This window comes from Typopeltis vanoorti, chromosome 15 (assembly GCF_054136105.1).
Source record: "Typopeltis vanoorti isolate ZY-2024b chromosome 15, IOZ_Tvanoo_1.0, whole genome shotgun sequence".
Lineage (NCBI taxonomy): Eukaryota > Metazoa > Arthropoda > Arachnida > Uropygi > Thelyphonidae > Typopeltis > Typopeltis vanoorti.
The window spans coordinates 30,482,261-30,502,286 of record NC_143563.1 but is presented as its reverse complement, the minus strand read 5'-3'; the positions used below and the strand labels follow the sequence as shown (position 1 = coordinate 30,502,286).

At 35.0% G+C, this 20,026-nt stretch overlaps 1 protein-coding gene across 3 annotated transcripts in view; it reads right to left on the bottom strand.

Moving 5' to 3' along the window:
• Positions 1–20,026, bottom strand: part of poe (E3 ubiquitin-protein ligase-like protein poe) — an 801,929-nt gene that overhangs the window by 541,704 nt on the left and 240,199 nt on the right. For all 3 annotated transcript variants that reach the window (XM_090405892.1, XM_090405894.1, XM_090405895.1), the window contains exon 22: positions 17,671–17,749. In XM_090405892.1, the coding sequence (XP_090262018.1) occupies positions 17,671–17,749 (79 nt within the window). The remainder of the gene's footprint in view (positions 1–17,670; positions 17,750–20,026) is intronic.

The window sequence follows — 20,026 nt, the reverse complement described above, 5'->3', positions numbered from 1 at the left end:
CAACACACTGACATAATGGTCAGTTTTGACGTCTCCTCCCTATTCACTAATGTCCCACTCAAAGAAACCCTTGAGCTCATCCAAGCCAAGTTTCCTCCCGATATCTCTGCCCTATTTCAGTTCACAATGAACTCAGGCTATTTCGTTTGGCAAGGAAAGTTCTACAAACAGATAGAGGGGACAGCCATGGGTTCACCACTTTCGCCACCCTTGGCCAATTTCTTTATGGAGACATTTGAAGAAAAAGCCTTAAACTCCGCCCCGCAAACACCCACTATTTGGCTTCGTTATGTGGATGATGTGTTTGCTATTTGGCCACATGGCTCAGACACACTAAACTCCTTCCTAACACACTTAAACAACCAACATCCCAGAGTCCAGTTCACCTTAGAAAAAGAGGAAAACAACACCCTCCCCTTCCTAGACACTATAATCACCTGCCAGCTTGATGGATCTTTGGTTTTCTCTGTTTACAGAAAACCCACCCACACTGGCAGATACATTCACCAGCAATCCCCCCCCACCTCACAACAATATGGGGTGATAAAAACACTATATAACAGGGCAAAATTAATCTGCTCAGATGACAAGGCCCTGACTATTGAACTAAACCACATCCTCAACACTTTCTTAGCCAATGGCTATAACCCTAAAAAAATCCAAAAAATACTAAAACCTGTAAACCACAACCCCCCTCCCCCCCTCCACAATAAAGATTACACCAAGTCTATCACCATCCCCTACATCCAGGGCACCTCTGAAAAAATAACCAATATCCTCAAAAAATATGACCTTACTTCCTGTTACAGACCATATAAAAAGTTGGCATCCCTTAACCGCTCTACCAAAGACCAACCACTTCCCCTAGACCTACCTGGTGTATACCAGGTCCCTTGCAGCTGCAAATTGTCCTACTTTGGCCAAACAGGCAGAACAACAAATATCAGGATTTCAGAACACCAAGACTACATCCGGTTTCACCAGTATAGCCACTCTGGGCTGGCAGACCATGCCTTAGATACCCACCATAAAATTCGTTGGAAGAAAACAAAAATAATCCATCGCAGGAAGTTTAAATACGAAAGATTATTCAAAGAATCTTCAGCAGCTCTAAAAAACGTTCCTAACCTCAACAAATTTGGGTGCATGAAACTGCCCCAAATTTGGGAGACTTTCATTATGAGAACTTCAGCCCAACTGCCAAGACTACCAAATTAGCCCGCAAGAGGGCACCATTAGGACTTTAGGAACAATATTAGTTTCCTGCTTTCTTCCTCATTTGCTTTGTGTTAGTTCCTGAGTGCACATACCATATCTTTATGTTCCCGAAGATGGCAATGTGACAGTGCCGAAATATAGAAGTTATTCATTAAAGTTACCTTTAATTAATATACTTTATATGCGTTGTTAATTCCGTAAACTAATTACCAGTTATGTTCTTGTAAATGTTCATTTCAGTCTATATGTGGATACCATGTATTTTACATAATATAGAAAAGATTATGCAAAAAAAAATAATATTTATTGGAGAGCAAACGTAGAACTTTTTCCAGTTGTTTACTTTAGGCTTCCATAAATGGAAGGACTGTATGAACCAAATGCAGTGCTGTGAGTTGTTTAAGCATTTTAAAAAGGGCAGAATGTTTGTTGGTGAAGATTCCAGGCCTTGATGACCTTCCACATCAACAGACAACAACCATGTCAAGAGAGTTCGTGCTGAGATTCATGGAAATTGTTGTTTAACTGTCTGAGAAGTTCCTGATGAAGTGAGTATCAGCAGAGGATATTGCTATCAAATTTTGACTGAAAAACTTCAGATTCGTTGCATCAGAGCAAATTCGTGCCTATTCTGTTGAATGACGATCAGAAAGAAAACCATAATGAAATCAGTCAAAAACTGCTTGCCAATGCAAATTGTAATGAAAACTTTCTTCAAAACATTATAACAGGAGATGAGATATGGGTTAATGGCTATGATGTTGTTTCCAAACCATAGAGGCGATTTAGGAAATGCGATAAGAGAACCATGTGCCAACACAGAAAGTGCATTCCAACAATGGAAGAAACATTGGGAATGGTGTATCGCCAGTAGAGGGGAACAGTGCCTAAAATGTAAAATGATCAATAAAGTCTTCATAGCAAAAGTTTGGTCTTTTTTTTTTTTGAACACGCTTTGCATAATACAATACAATACACACACACAGCTAATTCTCTTTTTACATAACATTTTTTTTACATGATTTCGAAATAACACAGTTTAAAACAAAAGCAATTCTAATTTTACACAGTATATTTTGATTTAACACAGTTTAAATGGCACTTATTTCTAAAATTTCTGTTTGAACTCTTAAAAAGGATATTTCCATTATAATTATCATTTCCTAGAACAGTACATATATACTTAAACTTCAACATCCTTAGGGAAATATTTTAGATTGAATGAAGCTACTGTGAGATTGCTCATAAAAAGGAATACCTATAGATGGAAATGTCATCAAACAGAAACACTACAGTTGTACAAACAGATTCAGAAAAAGAGCCAACAGCATCAAAAAACAATTGTGTTTTTCTGCAAGTGCAAATTGGCTTACAAAATTTCTCAAAAGATACATGCTTCTGTTAAATCTGAAATGAAAACTAAAATTGTAATTTGGTATTTTATTCAGGTTTTACATAAATGCAAAATTTCCCTAAAGAGAATTACTTGTTAATAGATAATATTAGAAATCTTTGTACATATAATAATAATAGTCCATTTATATAATTTTTCTATGTGAGTATTTTTGTAAATGGTCCTTAAATAACTAACAAGAAATAAAGTAATGTAGAGGTGATATTGTAACAAGAAGGTCAGAGTTTAGAATAAAGTATTGTAATCCGATTATAAACACGACCTCAGGCAGTTGCTATATGAACTCGAGGCACGTGCAGGCTGCCCACGCGGTAACGCAATGAGAAGAGAAGGTGCTGTGTGCAAAGAGAATTAGGTGGCATCTGCAAATCAGTGACGTATTAGAGAGGACAGACACGGAGCATATAAAAGTCTTAGTGATGCGAGTTTGCAGTGTTTTTGCCTTTTTCATTCCTAGTTCAGGGTTTGGTGTTTTCTTCCCCTCTGCAGTTTTCCGTGAGGTGGGTCGTAGCTTTGAGGTGACAGGATCGAGCAGGAGTTGTTCAGCGGCGGTGATATGGTCAGAATAGCAGAATTGTCCGAGCATAGCCATACATGCGATGGGACAAACCGCGTATGCCAAAACTTCATGTAGCTCCAGCTGTACCTTTCTGCCAAACAGATTCTAGAACATAAGATAAAGAAGTGATCCATGATTGAGATCAGCAAGAAGTCAAGGCAAGGAACAACAGCTTGATGAATAGGGTGATGACCTGAAGGAACCATACAGAGGAAACGATGAAAAGTATTTCCTAATGAATTCGTCTGGTTGGTAACGTGAAGCTTTATTTATTATTGTATTGTGTAATTCTTAGGCCAGAGTGAGCTACAGTGTAAAATTTTCTGTGGATCGGACTTGTTAAGACAGATTTTAGGACTTTAGTACCTATTCCTCTAACAAGGATCTTTGTAGTTATAGAAGTGTAGAATTACTCGAATTGTCATTAGTTTAAGGTCAGTTTGAAATCGATGTGTTGTATGTGCGTTAACTGAGGAAGAAATAAGGCATTTACCTACATATCTGTGTTAAGTAATCACGTTAAGGACAGTTTGGATTTGTTAGTATCACCTAATGAGAGATACCTATTGTGAACTAGATCTTGTTTGTTAATTTTTGCATAATTAATTTAAGGGACCTTCATTTAGCTTAGTTTTTATTAACATGTATTGTATTTTAGAATGAATAAATTTCTTTGTTTCTTAACCCAAGATACGTGTATGATTTTTTTTAGCCAATGCACCACCTGCTAAAAATATCGAACCTGTATAAGTAAAAACGTGGGAAACAGTTACGACTGAAATATTAGTAAGGATTCAATTTGATACCTTTTTGGAATCGTGATAATCTGTAAGCCAAATCCCTGACAAGAAGTTTTCTCTTGAATAGGAATCAAGATGGTGCAGCTAAACAAATAAATTTTCTTGATTCCAAAAAGGACTTGACCCCAGAATGTAGGAGATGCCATGAAGGATTACAACAAAGGCGCAGCAGACAAGGGATATAGTTAAGGGTTAAACAAGACATGATTCAAGTTTATCTTTGAAAGAGTTTAAGAGTAGTCAGTTAATACATAGAAATATATAGACATTACGAATATAAATAATAAAATTAACAGAGATATAACACTTCATAATATATAAATAAAAGGAGAAGCTTCATCTGCAGATGAGCTGGCAGCTAGGGAATTTCTTTTAAAACTGTTTCGGAATTTTAAAATTCCGAAAAAGACTTGACCCCAGAATATATAGATCAGGGAGAATTCTCCTTGTTTGAAGACTTTGCACACGATTTTAGATTGAAGGAGAGGCCACGAAAGATTACATCAAACGTGCAGCATACAAGGGATATAGTTGAGGGTTAAACAAGACAAGATTCAGGATTGAAGGAGTTTTAAGAGTAGCTAATAATACAATAGAAATATATAGATATTACGAATAATAAAAATAACGGATATAACAGTAAGAAAGGCAAAAGCAGAGTATGAAAGGAAATCAGCTGTGCAGGCCCAAAGATAATCCCAAACATTTCTTTTGATATGTTTCAAGTAAAAGGAAGAATGTTTATGGCAGAATGATTTTGATGAATGCTGATTGTATGGAGGTAACTGAATCAGTCAAAATAGTAGAATTACTAAGTGAACACTCTGCAAGAGTATATGATCCAGGTGGAGATATTGCAGTGATGAGAGGCAAAGACATATATGGGAACTGAGGTAAATGAAATGGAGGTGCTTAGCACATTACAGAACCTTGATGTGAATACGGCTATGGGATTAGATGGAATACTAGCTTGAGTTTTATGTGAAGGTGCTAGGGAATTGTTAGTGCCTTTGGCCACACTGTTTATTTTGTCTCAGCTCTGGGTTAGTCTCAAGGGGGTGGAAAGAGGGGAAAATAGTTCCATTGAATAAAGGAGGCTATAAGACTGATGTAGCAAATTACCAACCAATCAGCATATCAGGAGTTGTTGTCAAGGTAATGGAGAAGTTGGTCACCAGCAAATTACAGGAATGGATAAATGGAAATGGGATACTGTATGGGAGGGATCAACATGGTTTTGTGAAGGGTAGGTCATGCCCCAGTAACTTTCTCGCATTTTATAATACAGTGATAGCTGAGCTGGATAAAGATAATGGGTTTACAGTGATACTTCTGGAATTTGCAAAAGCCTTCGACAGGATACCACATGGAATTCTAATCAATAAGCTGCAGTACATGGGAATGGATATAAATCTCTCATCCTTACTTTCTTTTACCTCCTTATTACATAACTCATACAAACTCAGGTGACAAAATGAATCAGCAATCTAAATCTGCATTGTGCTCCATGAAATAATTCCACAAATCAGTAGATTGCTTTGCATCATTACTGAAAAAAAAACACAAAAAAGTATTAATGTGCAATACCATTCATTTCACCAACTTTATTCATACCAATAAGTTGGTGAAATGGATAAGAGGGTGGTTGACGAAGAGATATCACAAAGTAGTTTACTCGGGAGTAGAATCCTGAAGAAGGCCTGTGACTGGTGGCATGCTACTATTTAATTTTTACATTAATGATATAGGAAAAGTATCTGAGACGTACAGTTCATTTGTTTGCTGATGATGCAAAATTAGGTAGAGCAATAGATAATACAGATGATGTTAAAATTTTGCAGGATAATTTGGATAGACTGGCAGTCTGGCAAAGGAGAATAGATGTCAGTTTAATATGGTAAAGTGTAAGGTTTTACATTTTTGAAAACATTACACTAGCTGTATACCACATTGATGGAACTGTACTCCAGGAAAATGACAAAGCCAGAGATTGGGGGGGAGGGGGCAGTTTTATAATTTAGAAGGCACATAGCAAAAGTGGCTAAAGTAGCTCATCAGATTACTTGGCTACTGAAGAATACTTTGACGAGTAGAGACAAGCTCGTTATTATTATTCCTCTTTATCAAGTCTTGATAAGACCCCATCTTGACTACTGCAATCAAATCTGGTCATGGTGGTTTCTTGGTGATGAGGAAGAGGTGGAGAGGGTCCAGAGGCAAATGACCAAGAGGGTGGCAGATCTATGGAATGAACTGTATGAGAACAGGTTAAATTGGGGGTTACAGAAACTGGTTGACAGGTGGAAAAGGTATGATATGATTGAGGGATTTTTACAAGATTAATTCTGAGGAAAGTTTTCAGAACAGGTCTGGTGGTGGGAAACACACAGGGGTTCTGCCAAAGTACTTCAAAGTGCTGTTTATCACAAATTCTTTTCCATTTTAATTTTCTATAGTTAATTCAATTATAGTTAAATTTTATCTACTTTATATGTGCATATTGTTGCTTTTATAATTAATGGTAGTGTTTTTGATTTTATTTATGAAATTGTTTGTTTCTCTCATCCTTACTTTCTTTTCCCTCCTTATTACATAACTCATACGAACTCAATGATGAAATGAATCAGCAATCTAAATCTGCATTGTGCTCCATGAAATAATTCCACAAATCAATAGATTGCTTTGCATCATTACTGAAAAAAAAAAACACACAAAAAAGTATTAATGTGCAATACCATTCATTGTACCAATGAATCTGGGGATTCAAAAAGACAGTTTAAATAAGTTTGATTAAAAAAATAATCTCTCAAAAAAAAAAAATAAATAAATAAAAAGCACTTGGGATTTTTCATGGATCAAAACACAACAGCATTCTGCCAATTATCATATAATTGCATACTCTGCCATTAATCACTTCAAGGCAGTTGATGATCTATTAACAAATTAACTCTGACAAAGCAACCTTTATGTCCAGCAGACTTCAATACTCTTTTGGTTGAAATTTCTAAGCACTAGGAGAAAAAAAAAAAAGGAGTAAAAAAGTGTTTTATACATATATCAAAGAAAGAACCATACAGCTTCTATATAGAAATAGTGGATATTTAAGATCCAACTTTATTTCAAAGCCAAATATATGTAGAAATTTGGATGTTTTGAAATTTTAACCAAAGAGCTTATGAGAATACAATCCTTGGCATTGGAATTGCCTTTAGCTTGCACTACTTAAGATACAAATGCTGCCCAAGTGTCCGTATATTTGCCTTTTATTAGTGCATTTTGATGGAAGTTTCACATGGCCTGGCAGCTGTTTCGAACTGGTTGGTTCTCTTATGAGAGCAAGAACCCCATTCAGTATCAAAGCAATTCTGTATCAGTGAGTTCTATTTTTCATAAGTGTACTCTCAGTTATTTATAAATATATATACACCCAATTCTCCATTTACATGGTAGATTTCCAGAAAAAAACAATGTAAATGAAAACTGTGTAAGAAAGAATACAGTGCATATGAAAAAATAGAAGAGTGGTTCCAGATGCAAAAACCCGATACAAACAATAAGTTTTCAAAGAAAACATATGAAAATCATTGAATAAAACTATTTAATTTTAACGGAATACTTATTTAAAGTATATACATGTGTATCTTTCTTAAAGAAAATAGTGTGCCACTAATAAAACAGAAATTCAAAAAGGCCCAAATACACCCATGGATATGGTTATTAGTTATATTTTATTCGATGTCACTTTCTGACAGTAACTGCATTCTTTTGTGAGAGATTGGAATTAAATCACTTCCATCACTTGAAACACTTTGGCTGTCCTGTTCATACTGCAGTGGTGAAACATTTTCTTCAGTAAAAGGAACTAAATTAGCACTAATTTCCAATAATTCTGAGAGTTGGGTTTTTTTTTTTTTTTTTTTTTTACCACGAACTCTGTGAATTAATTATTGAGATCCTGTTTTGACTAGATCTCTCTATAATTCTTCGTATTGCACCATACATGACTTCAGTTCACGTTTAAACTGTTCAGCTCGTTCAGTATTTGGATCATGTGTAAGAAAATGACTTTGCAATTTACTAGCCATTTGAAGCCCTTTATTTAATCCTGCAGTGAATGGAATCTCTTCATCATCATCACTTTTTTCTTTTTCATCAAGATTCTCAAGGACAGCTTCTATTATTTCATCATCACTAACAGCCTTGTCAACAAAAACATCATCAAATCCTTCTCTGCCAACTGCATGTTCTAATCTGATGATATTGGGATATTCAGTTGTATTCAAAGGTACAGGGTTTCTCTTTTTCACACATTCTGTTCAAGCAGCATTCCAGAATGCATTTAAAGTTGATGGTTTCAATTCTGATAATGCCAACTTAGCAAGTTTGATGCAATCCAAAAATAGAAAATTTCTTCTACACATTAATAACTCTCATTAAATTATCCTTATCTAGTTTATCCAAAATGTATTGGAATTATGGGATACTAAGGCAAGTGATGGGAAGTCATTATCTTCTTTATATGAGTTGCCCCAGTCCTGAAAATAGTTCAGTCGCAAACCTGTTTGCCTATACTTGGATAAAGGTTTAAACTAAGTATATAATTTCTTGGTATCTTTAATTTAAATGTATTGGAATGTTCTTCCATATTTTTCATTGTCTGCGGTCTTAGGGATCGATTAGTGAGTAATGGTTTTAATATATGATCTCCTGAAGCATTGCTGCAAAATAATAGTCACACAATCCTTAGCTGCTTTAAACCCAACAACAGTTTTTTGTGATTTTGCTATATAAAAATTCCAAGTTCTACTTGGCCTTTTTCTCCAAAAAAGGCCAGTCTCATCAGAGTTTCAAACTTGTTCAAGAGTGTAGCCACTACTTTCAATAATTTTGGACATTTTTAAAGAAATTCCCTAGCTGCCAACTCATCTGCAGATGAAGCTTCTCCTTTTATTAATATATATTATGAAGTGTTATATCTCTGTTAATTTTATTATTTATATTCGTAATGTCCATGTATTTCTATGTTGACTACTCTTAAACTCTTTCAAAGATAAACCTGAATCATGTCTTGTTTAACCCTTAACTATATCCCTTGCTGCTGCGCCTTTGTTGTAATCCTTCGTGGCATCTCCTACATTCTAGGGTCAAGTCCTTTTTGGAATCGATAAAATTTATTTGTTTAGCTGCGCCATCTTGATTCCTATTCAAGAGAAAACTTCATGTCAGGGATTTGGCTTACACATTATCACGATTTCAAAAAGGTATCAAATTGAACCCTTACTAATATTTCATAACAGCATTTGTAACTGTTTCCCACGTTTTTACTTATACAGGTTCGATATTTTTAGCAGGTGGTGCATTGGCTAAAAAAAATCATACACGTATTTTAGGTTAAGAAACAAAGAAATTTATTCACTCTAAAATACAATACATGTTAATAAAAACTAAGCTAAATGAAGGCCTCTAAAATTAATTGTGCAAAAATTAACAAACAAGATCTAGTTCACAATAGGTATCTCTCATTAGGTGATACTAACAAATCTAAACTGTCCTTAACGTGATTACTTAACACAAATATGTAGGTAAATACCTTATTTCTTCCTCAGTTAACGCACATACAACACATCGATTTCAAACTGACCTTAAACTAATGACAATTCCAGTAATTCTACACTTCTATAACTACAAAGATCCTTGTTAGAGGAATAGGTACTAAAGTCCTAAAATCTGTCTTAACAAGTCCGATCCACAGAAAATTTTACACTGTAACTCACTCTGGCCTAAGAATTACACAATACAATAATAAATAAAGCTTCACATTACCAACCAGACGAATTCATTAGGAAATACTTTTCATCGTTTCCTCTGTATGGTTCCTTCAGGTCATCACCCTATTCATCGAGCTCTTGTTCCTTGCCTTGACTTCTTGCTGATCTCAATCATGGATCACTTCTTTATCTTATGTTCTAGAATCTGTTTGGCAGAAAGGTACGGCTTGAACTACATGAAGTTTTGGCATATGCTGTTTGTCCCAACGCATGGATGGCTATGCTGGGACAATTCTGCTATTCTGACCATATCACTGCCGCTGAACAACTCCCGCTCGTCTCTGTCGCCTCGAAGCTACAACCCACCTCACAGAAAACTGCAGGGGGGGAAGAAAACAACAAATCCTGAACTAGGAATGAAAAAGGCAAAAACAATGCAAACTCGTGTCACTAAGACTTTTATATGCTCCGTGTCTGTCCTCTTTAATACGTAACTGATTTGCAGATGCCACCTAATTCTCTTTGCACACCGCACCCTCTCTTCTCATTGCGTTACCACATGGGCAGCCTGCATGTGCCTTGAGTTCATATAGTAACTGTCTGAGGTTGTTTACAATCGGATTACTATAGTTTACTCTAAACTCTGACCTTCTTGTTACAATATCACCTCTACATTACTCTATTTCTTGTTAGTTATTTAAGGACCATTTACAAAAATACTCACATAGAAAAATTATATGAATGGACTATTATTACTATATGTACAAGGATTTCTAATATTATTTATTTACAAGTAATTCTCTTTAGGGAAATTTTGCATTTATGTAAAATCTGAATAAAATACCAAATTACAATTTTAGTGTTCATTCCAGATTTCACCCTTGAAGGAAAAATTTTTTCTCACAGAAAAATTTTTCACAACCTCATTCAGTTTGGACAAAATTATCACTTCTATCACTTTTTATGCTTCCTTCTTTATTCTTGTTAATAACTGATCTCTCATTTCTCTTATTTCGATTAGTAGGCACCCTGTATCTATAATGGATTGAGTAAAAATCATCAGAATTTTCATTTCCTGTTCTTTCTTGATATTTATTCTCCCTTTGTTTGTGTGTTGCTGGCTTCATCTCGTTATTCTTTTTCCAGTAGCTCCCTCAATGTTTAGAAAATCTGTGGCCTGTTCTTTGGTAGTTAACAACAACGACCACATTTATCCTGATTGCTCTTGGATGAATTTCTTCCATGTCTCCCTTGCACTTTTCAGTTCAATAGGCAAATCAGTGTTCACTGTGCAACAGGCCTCAGTAGCTTCTAAAGTGGAAGTCTCCCATAAATCAAGTTGGTCATGGGTCATATTTTCTCCAACTTCTCCAATCTGTTCTACCATGACTCCACAATGTATGCCTATTTCGACACGCTTCTCGCTTCTGACTGAAGATAGTGACCCTAAAATATTCTTATTGGTTTTCTTCCTTCCTAGAAGGTGTATTTTGCCTTGAAAATAGTCACATATAAATCTATTCTTGTAAAGGAAGTAATTTCCAAATATTAGTTTAATGTGTGGGAGAGAAATCCTGGGCAGGATCAAAAACTCATGCCGAATATACAAATTAAACTCAGGCAAAAATACCTTTAGGAACATGGATCTTGTCACATGGATGGTTGACGTAGACACTCCAGATAACTTTATTGGCCTTCTAAAATAAAAGATATTCCTCACAAGGGGCTTTAGTCTCTCAAAATAGTCCCCTGCAATAATAGAGGTCTGGGAACCTATGTCCAGTAGGACATTACAGTGCTTGCCACAGATAATTACCTTTCTATCAACTCTCGGGACTGGTAGTGGGCTTCTTTGACCCTCTTCCCAAGCTCTGTTAGCATACATGTGAGAATTTGATATCCCCCATCATAACCTCTGCTGGATTTTTGCTTGCTGTTAAAGCAATTGCAAGCAAAATGCCCAGGCTTGCCACAACTGAAGCATATAGGAGGCTCTCTTCTGCCATCTCCTTCATTGTCCTCCTCCTGTCTCATAGGAGAGATTGATGCATTCTGAGTAGTCACTTCAGCCAGTTTCTTCATTACTGTGTCCAACCAGTCAACTAGGGATTGTTGCAGTCTTTTAACTTCTAACCTCACTAATTCAACAGTCCGATCGACTGGAGGGATGGTGAATGCAGAGGTTTTTGTGGACACTGCCGCTAGCTGGGTTAAAACAGCATCAAGGCGATCCATGACTGGCAGTTGTAAACGCTCGACCTCTCTGAACCATCCATTGGACCTCCTTTATACCCAATGCACCATTTGTTAATTGATTTGAGTTGATGGAATCGGTTCACCTTCCCTCACATCTATCAAATTTATTATGCTTCTCCTTTTTCTCGTGAGATTCCTTCTCTGGCTTGGAGCTATCATCCAAATTACCTTCCCTCTTAAATAGGTTTACATAGCCAGTAGCAGATGCGGGACTAAGGTCACCAAGCATTTGCTCTTTATCTCTCACTGCATTTAAGCACTCCTCTATGTTAGTCATTTTCTTTTTGTAGGATGGTTCTCTGAGCTCATGCTTCACTCCCAGCCTGAACTGGTGAAAGATTGCCCATTCCAGGTGAGGCTTATCCTCGTTAGATACTTGCAGGTAGCGAGAAATGTTCAGTAATCTGTGATAAAAGTCAGTCACATTCTTTCGGTCCTTTTGCATAATTCTCTGTAATTTCCATAAATTTCGACCAAGGCTTCTTATCTGAGAAAATTGAGGGATGAGGATTTCCTTGAACTTTGCAAAGAATTTTCTGCACTCTTCCCCAATACTCAATGTTTCTTTAAGTAAGGGGGAAGAGTATACAAAATTCTTAGCTTTCCCCACTAGCTTACTACACAACAAGATTAGGAGTTGGAAGTCCGTCCACCTCCCTGCCTTTCTCAACTCAGCTAAAAAAAGCTAATACGTCATCATTCTCTTCTCCGGAAAACTGAGGAAAAACTTGTTGAGGATTGATGGTCCTAAAAATTCTCCGTCATCCATGTTTGAACTAGATGGTAGGCTCATTCTTGTAAATAGATTTACAAATTTTCAATATTATCTTACACTTAGTATTGCTAATTAAATTCTTGCACTAAAATCGTTTGATTTCCAGCCAAAACCAACTTACTTAGATTTACAAAATTAATTCCTTTATGATTAATTTAGTAAAGCACACATCCTGTCACCTGCGCCATTGTTATATACCTGTTAATTTTATTTTTATTATTCGTAATGTCTATATATTTCTATTGTATTATTAACTGCTCTTTAAACTCCTTCAATCCTGAATCTTGTCTTGTTTAGCCCTCAACCTCAGGCTGCTGCACCTTTGTTGTAATCTTTCGTGGCCTCTCCTTCAATCTAAAATCGTGTGCAAAGTCTTCAAACAAGGAAAACTCTCCCTGATCTATAAATTCTGGGTATGTCCTTTTCGTAATCAAGAAAATTTATTTGATTAACTGTGCCATCTTGATTCCTATTCAAGAAAGAACTTCTTGTCAGGGATTTGGCCTACAGATTATCACGATTCCAGAAAGGTATCAAAGTTAAACAAGCCCTTACTCATATTTTTAAACAGCAGCCGTAACCGTTTCTCGTGCTTTTACTTATACAGGTTCGATATTTTTAGCAGGGTGCATTGGCAAGAAACATCATACACGTATCTTGGGTTAAGAAACAAAGAAATTTATTCATTCTAAAATACAATACATGGTAATTAAAACTAAGCTAAATGAAGGTCCCTAAAATTAATTATGCAAAAATTAACAAACAAGATCTAGTTCACAACAGGTATCTCTCATTAGGTGATATTAACAAATCCAAACTGTTCTAAACCCGATTACTTAGCACAAATATGTAGATGAATGCCTCACTTCTTCATCAATTAATGCACATACAACACACAGATTTCAAACAGACTTTAAGCTAATGACAATTCCAGTAATTCTGCACTTCTATAACTATAAAGATCCTTGTTAGAGGAATAGGTACTAAAGTCCTAAAATCTGTCTTAACAAGTCTGATCCACAGAAAATTTTACACCGTAGCTCACTCTGGCCTAAGAATTACACAATACAATAAGAAATAAAGCTTTACATTACCAACCAGACGAATTGATTAGGAAATACTTTTCATCATATTTTCTTGTAGGTTTCTTTCAGGTCATCAATCTATTCATCGAGCTGTTGTTTCTTGCCTTGACTTCTTGATGACCTCAATCATGGATCACGTCTTTACCTTATGTCCAAGAATCTGTCTGACAGGAACTATACAAAGTCTCGGCATATGCTGTTTGTCCCGTTGCATGGATGGCTGTGCTCAGACAATCCCGCTATTTGACCATATTACTGCCGCTGAACGACTCCCACTCGACTCAGTCATCTCGAAGCTATGACCCACCTCACGGAAAACACCAACACCTGAACTAGGAATGAAAAAGGCAAAAAGACTGCGAACTCGCATTGCTAAGACTTTTATATGCTCCGTGTCTGTCCTCTTTAATACGTAACTGATTTGCAGACACCACGTAATTCTCTTTGCACACCGCACCCTCTCTTCTCATTGCGTTACCACATGGGCAGCCTGCACGTGCCTTGAGTTCATATAGCAACTGCCTGAGGTTGTTTAGAATCGGATTACAATAGTTTACTCTAAACTCTGACCTTCTTGTTACAATATCACCTCTACATTACTCTATTTCTTGTTATTTATTTAAGGACCATTTACAAAAATACTCACACAGAAAAATTATATGGATGGACTATTATTACTATATGTACAAGGATTTCTAATATTATTTATTTACAAGTAATTCTCTATAGGGAAATTTTGCATTTATGTAAAATCTGAATAAAATACCAAATTACAATTTTAGTGTTCATTCTAGATTTAACATTACCACACTGTTACCCTTCAGGCATGCACTTTGTACTGCTCCATGTGCCTGCTGGTCACCTTTCTCCTTGATTTCCCTCCAATTTTTTTTTTTAAAAGCTTAAGTTTAATGATGATATTCATCCATTTAACCTCCCACTTGATTTACTCTCCTGAATCTAGGTATGCAGTCTGCTATTACTTTCCTCAAACACTCCTTTACTACTTCCCATGTACTTGTTAATATTTAATGAATTATCCTATAATATGTGCCATTGTTATTTATAATGTGTATTATAAATAATATTTCATTTACTAACAATTATTTTTATTTTGACTCCGAGTGTCCCTATATGTTATTATATTTGCACAAAGAGTTCACTCCAATTGGTGCAATGACTTTAACTCACTTTTTCAGAATCCAGCTAATCATTGACTCAATACCAAGTACAAAATAAACACATTTAATAAAACTTAAAACAACATATATACACTTCTAGTAAAAATACATAACTACAATTACAGATTATATGGATCCAGGGCCTTATTTAAAAAATATAAACTTACTCTTAAGACTAAACTCTTTTTCTTTCACAATCACAAAAAAAATGTTCATAGTCTTTTTCTCTTTCTGTTAAGGCTCTTTTCCAGAAGTTACAAGGTTCTGTACTTCATTTTTTTAGGATCCCTTTAAAATTCTTTTTTACTGCCTCACACAAAACAAAATCAAGCTCCTTCCTACTTGAATATATCTTGGCCAGTTTATAAAAACTTAGTTTCAAGATTTCCTTCTTCTTTACTTATTCCTTCTTGAAACATATTATTTCCACTATTCCTTTTTCGGAATACAATATGAAATTTCCTTTTGACTGCCGCACACAAAAAATTCAAGTTCCTTCCTACTTGAATATATCTTGGCCAGTTTATAAAAACTTAGTTTCAAGATTTCCTTTTTCTTCTGTACTTATTCCTTCTTGAAACATATTATTTCCACTATTCCTTTTTCGGAATACAATATGAAATTTCCTTTTAACTGCCGCACACAAAAAAATCAAGTTCCTCCCAACTTGAATATTCCTCGGCCAGTGTTCTAAAAACTTTCCGAACGCTCTCTTGTTTACCACTGTAACTTGGATACTTTAACACTGTAACTTAACCTCCCACTTGATTTACTCTCCTGAATCTAGGTATGCAGTCTGCTATTACTTTCCTCAAACACTCCTTTACTACTTCCCATGTACTATCAACATCCCGTCCTTGCAGTTTCATATGCGATGGCACTGATCCAAGCAATCGTCTAAGCTTGTCATACCAGCTCTGTAATTCCACATATACTCTACTTCCTCTTAACCGAAAATTCCACATATTTAGCCATCTCCCAGGTCAAGACCATATGATCACTCTCACCAATTGGTGGCAATGTGGTCATACTGGTTATAGACAAATTCTTTGATGTAATTATCATATCTAATACTCCCATTTTCAGATAATTATTGCTTAGTATCCTCTCCTCCTCTATGTTCCCATAGGTGAAATCCATCATAATTACCGAGGTCTGCTCATTGACTTTATTTGCTGATTCATACTATCCCCATATTTTTGCAGAAGATGAAAATGCTGTGGAGGGTATATAATAAGAAAGGTGTGAGAAGTTGAGAGAACATATTGGTAAGGTAGCCCATAAGATTACTTGGTTATTGAAGAACACACTAACAAGTAAGTAGAGATAAGGAAGTTGTTATTCCTCTTTATGATGCCTTGATACATCTACATCCCTCAGAACAGACAAACTTTAGAACACTTGCTCTCTCTCTCTCAATGTGTGAGAGAGAGAGCAAAAGATCCTTTTAAATCCTGTTTCAATCCTAGCCCCCTTTTAACCCGTTTCATTACACTGTCGTAGACATTTTCACATGTATTCTCTGTTCCATCCACTGCTTCAGTCTCACGACCTGACCCACAGTTTTGACCTTTGCTTTCAATTTGCATTTTCAGCACACTTTCCTGCCACTGTCACTTTCAAACCAAATTCCATTTGCCTTTGGTAATGTGTACATCTTACAGGATTGCACTGTACAAAGTTCCTTTGATTAAATTCTTCCAATAATAACTGGTATATGGGCATTGCTTAATAATAATAATAATAATAATTATTATTAAGCAATGACCATATAGCAGTTTATTGGAAGAATTTTACTCAGATTTATTAACTGAAACTCTTACAAAAATTTCTCGAATTTCCAATTTTCAGTTCAAGTATATTCAGTGCCAAAAAAGGGACAATGCATCGAAATTATATATTGCAACAACGCTTTGATGGAATTTAATAACCTTCAGGATTTAGAAAATGTACTTGAAGTTCGCTCCCCCAATTCAGTTTTAATTAAAATAGGCTCACTTTTACTGAAAAATGCTGGGAAAGAAGTTTCAAAACTATATTAATAATTCTGCAGTGACAGGATGAAATTGAAAAAAATTTATAGTTAAGATCTGTATTAAATATTATCAGTTTTGATTTGAAAGCAGGATTTGTTGATGGCTTTCTTTTTATTATTTTATTTTTGTTTTACAGGATACTGTGACCTGCAGTGTAAAAGTGTAAACTTAGTATGAAGCTGCAATTTTCACTCAAAGTCACTTGTGGTATGTTAAATTTTTTGCTTGGACTGTCTTTGTAGAAACTAATGCACTATTTTATCAGGCAAGAATTTTAACTGAAACAAAAAACACCATTTTCATTCCTGTAATTATATATTAGAATACATATAAATTCTTGGGCACTGTCATATGCTACTTACTGTAACAATACCTGCTAGCATATATAATTCATATTAGTAAGTTTGAGTTTTTTCTTGGTTTCAAAATACTAATGTGAACAGTGGCGTGTGTCATACTAACAATCTTTGAATACAAATGAAATATAAATATACTCAAAAGTAAACTAGGATTAAAAAAATAAATAAAATAAAATAAATTAAAAAGATAAAACGAATTCTTCACTAGAATATACTCACACTATCAAATCTCCAACAAATCGAACCAAAGTATTTAAAAATCTCTTCATGCTGTAACTGTTGGTAAACTGTGCTTGACCTAAAAATATAACAAATAAGTTACACCATTAATCAATAAAAGATACTGATCAAACTGATGAAAGAACCATGTATATGTGTGTGTCATTAACCACACATACACAAGAAACAGAAACATAACATAAGGCATTGGCAGGAAACCAAACATAAGAACATAAAATGACAACAATAGAAAAGTGCAAATGCCATCATTAATGGGAGACATAATTTTTGTTTTTAGACGAAAACAGAATGCAGAATAATTTGACAATTTCAAAATGTTATTTTAGTTTAAATTAATTACTTACCAGACATCTTGATGAACCAAATATATATATATATAGAGAGAGAGAGAGAGAGAGACAGCATTAAAATCAAAAATTTTAAATCAGAATAAATTTTTACCTTATAAAGAATCATTCAAACACAAAATGAACTGTTACTCGCACAAGCCTCATAACTTTAAATTTCAAATTAAAGAAATACTGTAAACTATCTCTTCATACTTTTATATTGATCTCTCATTGGTCTCTCTTCATTTAGGAAACTGCCTTGGCCACACTAACTGTGGTAATCACTTTTTCTCTATCCTCAAGTTGATTAATGCAGATTAATGTTTGTCACTTGTTTCCTCTTTCTCTTTGTAACTAGAGGTGATCAGTTATAAATTTAAATTTTATAAATTTTATAAATTTAAATTTTATAAATTTAATTGACTGCTGAATGCAGGTTATTTTTGATTTTAATGATACACAATGTACATATTTAGTTTATTTTGAAAATTTCAGGTAAGTGACATTAATTTAGATTTGCACTTTTAAAATTTCATACACTTCTAGTTCTTTTATATGTTACCTATTATTGTTCACATTTGAACTTTTTCGAGTTGCTGTTTTTCATACTTTGCTTCGTGCCAGTGCTTTGTGTTCTGTTGTCAATGTATGAGTTTTTATCCTTTTCTCTGTTATTCTCCATCATTCATTTCTTGTGTTCTGTTCCCTGTTAAATTCCTTCTTTCATGAGAATGGAGAGAGAGGAGGCAAGAATGGATCTTTTTTTCCCTAAATTCACTTTGCTATATTGAATAGCTGAACAAAATAAGCAGATTTAATTTATTTAAATTACTATCGAATAAATATTGTTTGATAGGAGTAGAGATGAGGAAGAGAGCAATAACTTATTTGCCTTCTTCCTATTATAACTCATTTCTGAGTATTAACTCACAAAATCATAAGAACAAATAAAGTAGATAATTTATTTGGCCTGATATTTTGCTGAATTTAAAACTAGCATTCACACAATACAAAAACATTTTTCATAGAACCCAAAGACATAGGGAACAAATAAAACTTTTGCAGAAAAAAAACAGTATTAATGTCCTAACATGCTGTCCTCTAGGACTGCCATGTGTTAAGGCTTAAGTATCACAGTAATCCTTAACACACCAGTGAATACAATCAAAAAAATGGATATTATTCTCAGAGAATGCTCTGCCTACCCATTAAGATTACAATCCCACTAAATCTCAGATAAAGAGTTTAAAAAGTTTGCTAAAAAAGTATCATCCTGTACTCCTGAAATCTCTCTCTCTGTCACACACACACACACACACATACAAACTTCAGTTCTTGTCCCCCACTCCCAAGTTATATGGTTTACAAAAAATCTACAAACCCAACCTCCCTGAAACATGTAATAAATGCTAATAATTCCTACTGTTGTAAATTACCAAAACTGCTTATTACCTTACTCACCAGCATTACCATATCTTGCATTAAAAACTATCTATTTTAAAACTTCTACTGAAAATCTAATTGTATATAATACAGATATCTTGGTCAGCTTTGATATCGTCACAACATTCCCCTCAAAGGACACCTTAACATTTAAGAAATGTTTTTCTTCCTGATCACAGATCTTCTTTTCCTTTCTAGCTATTTCTCTTGAAAGAATAACATTTACAAACATATGGATGGTATGGTATGTGTTCTCCCCTTTCACCCCCTTCCCAACTTTTTTAATGAAAGAATTTGGTAAGGTGATACAACACCAGGACGACTCCTTGCAAAGGTGAAGCAAGCTACCAACACTCCTAACTCAGTATCTCCCATAATGCAAAACACATTTCCTTGCGGATATGTCTAATGTTATGCATTAAGGGAAGGGCCACTACCCAGACTAGTTTCGACCTTTATTGAGGTCTCTTCAGTGGGAGCCAGGCCCAAGTGGAGATGCCAGTCAGAAGCATTAGCAATGTCATCTCTACCTATAGGAGTTGCCAATTAGTGTGCCACCTTTT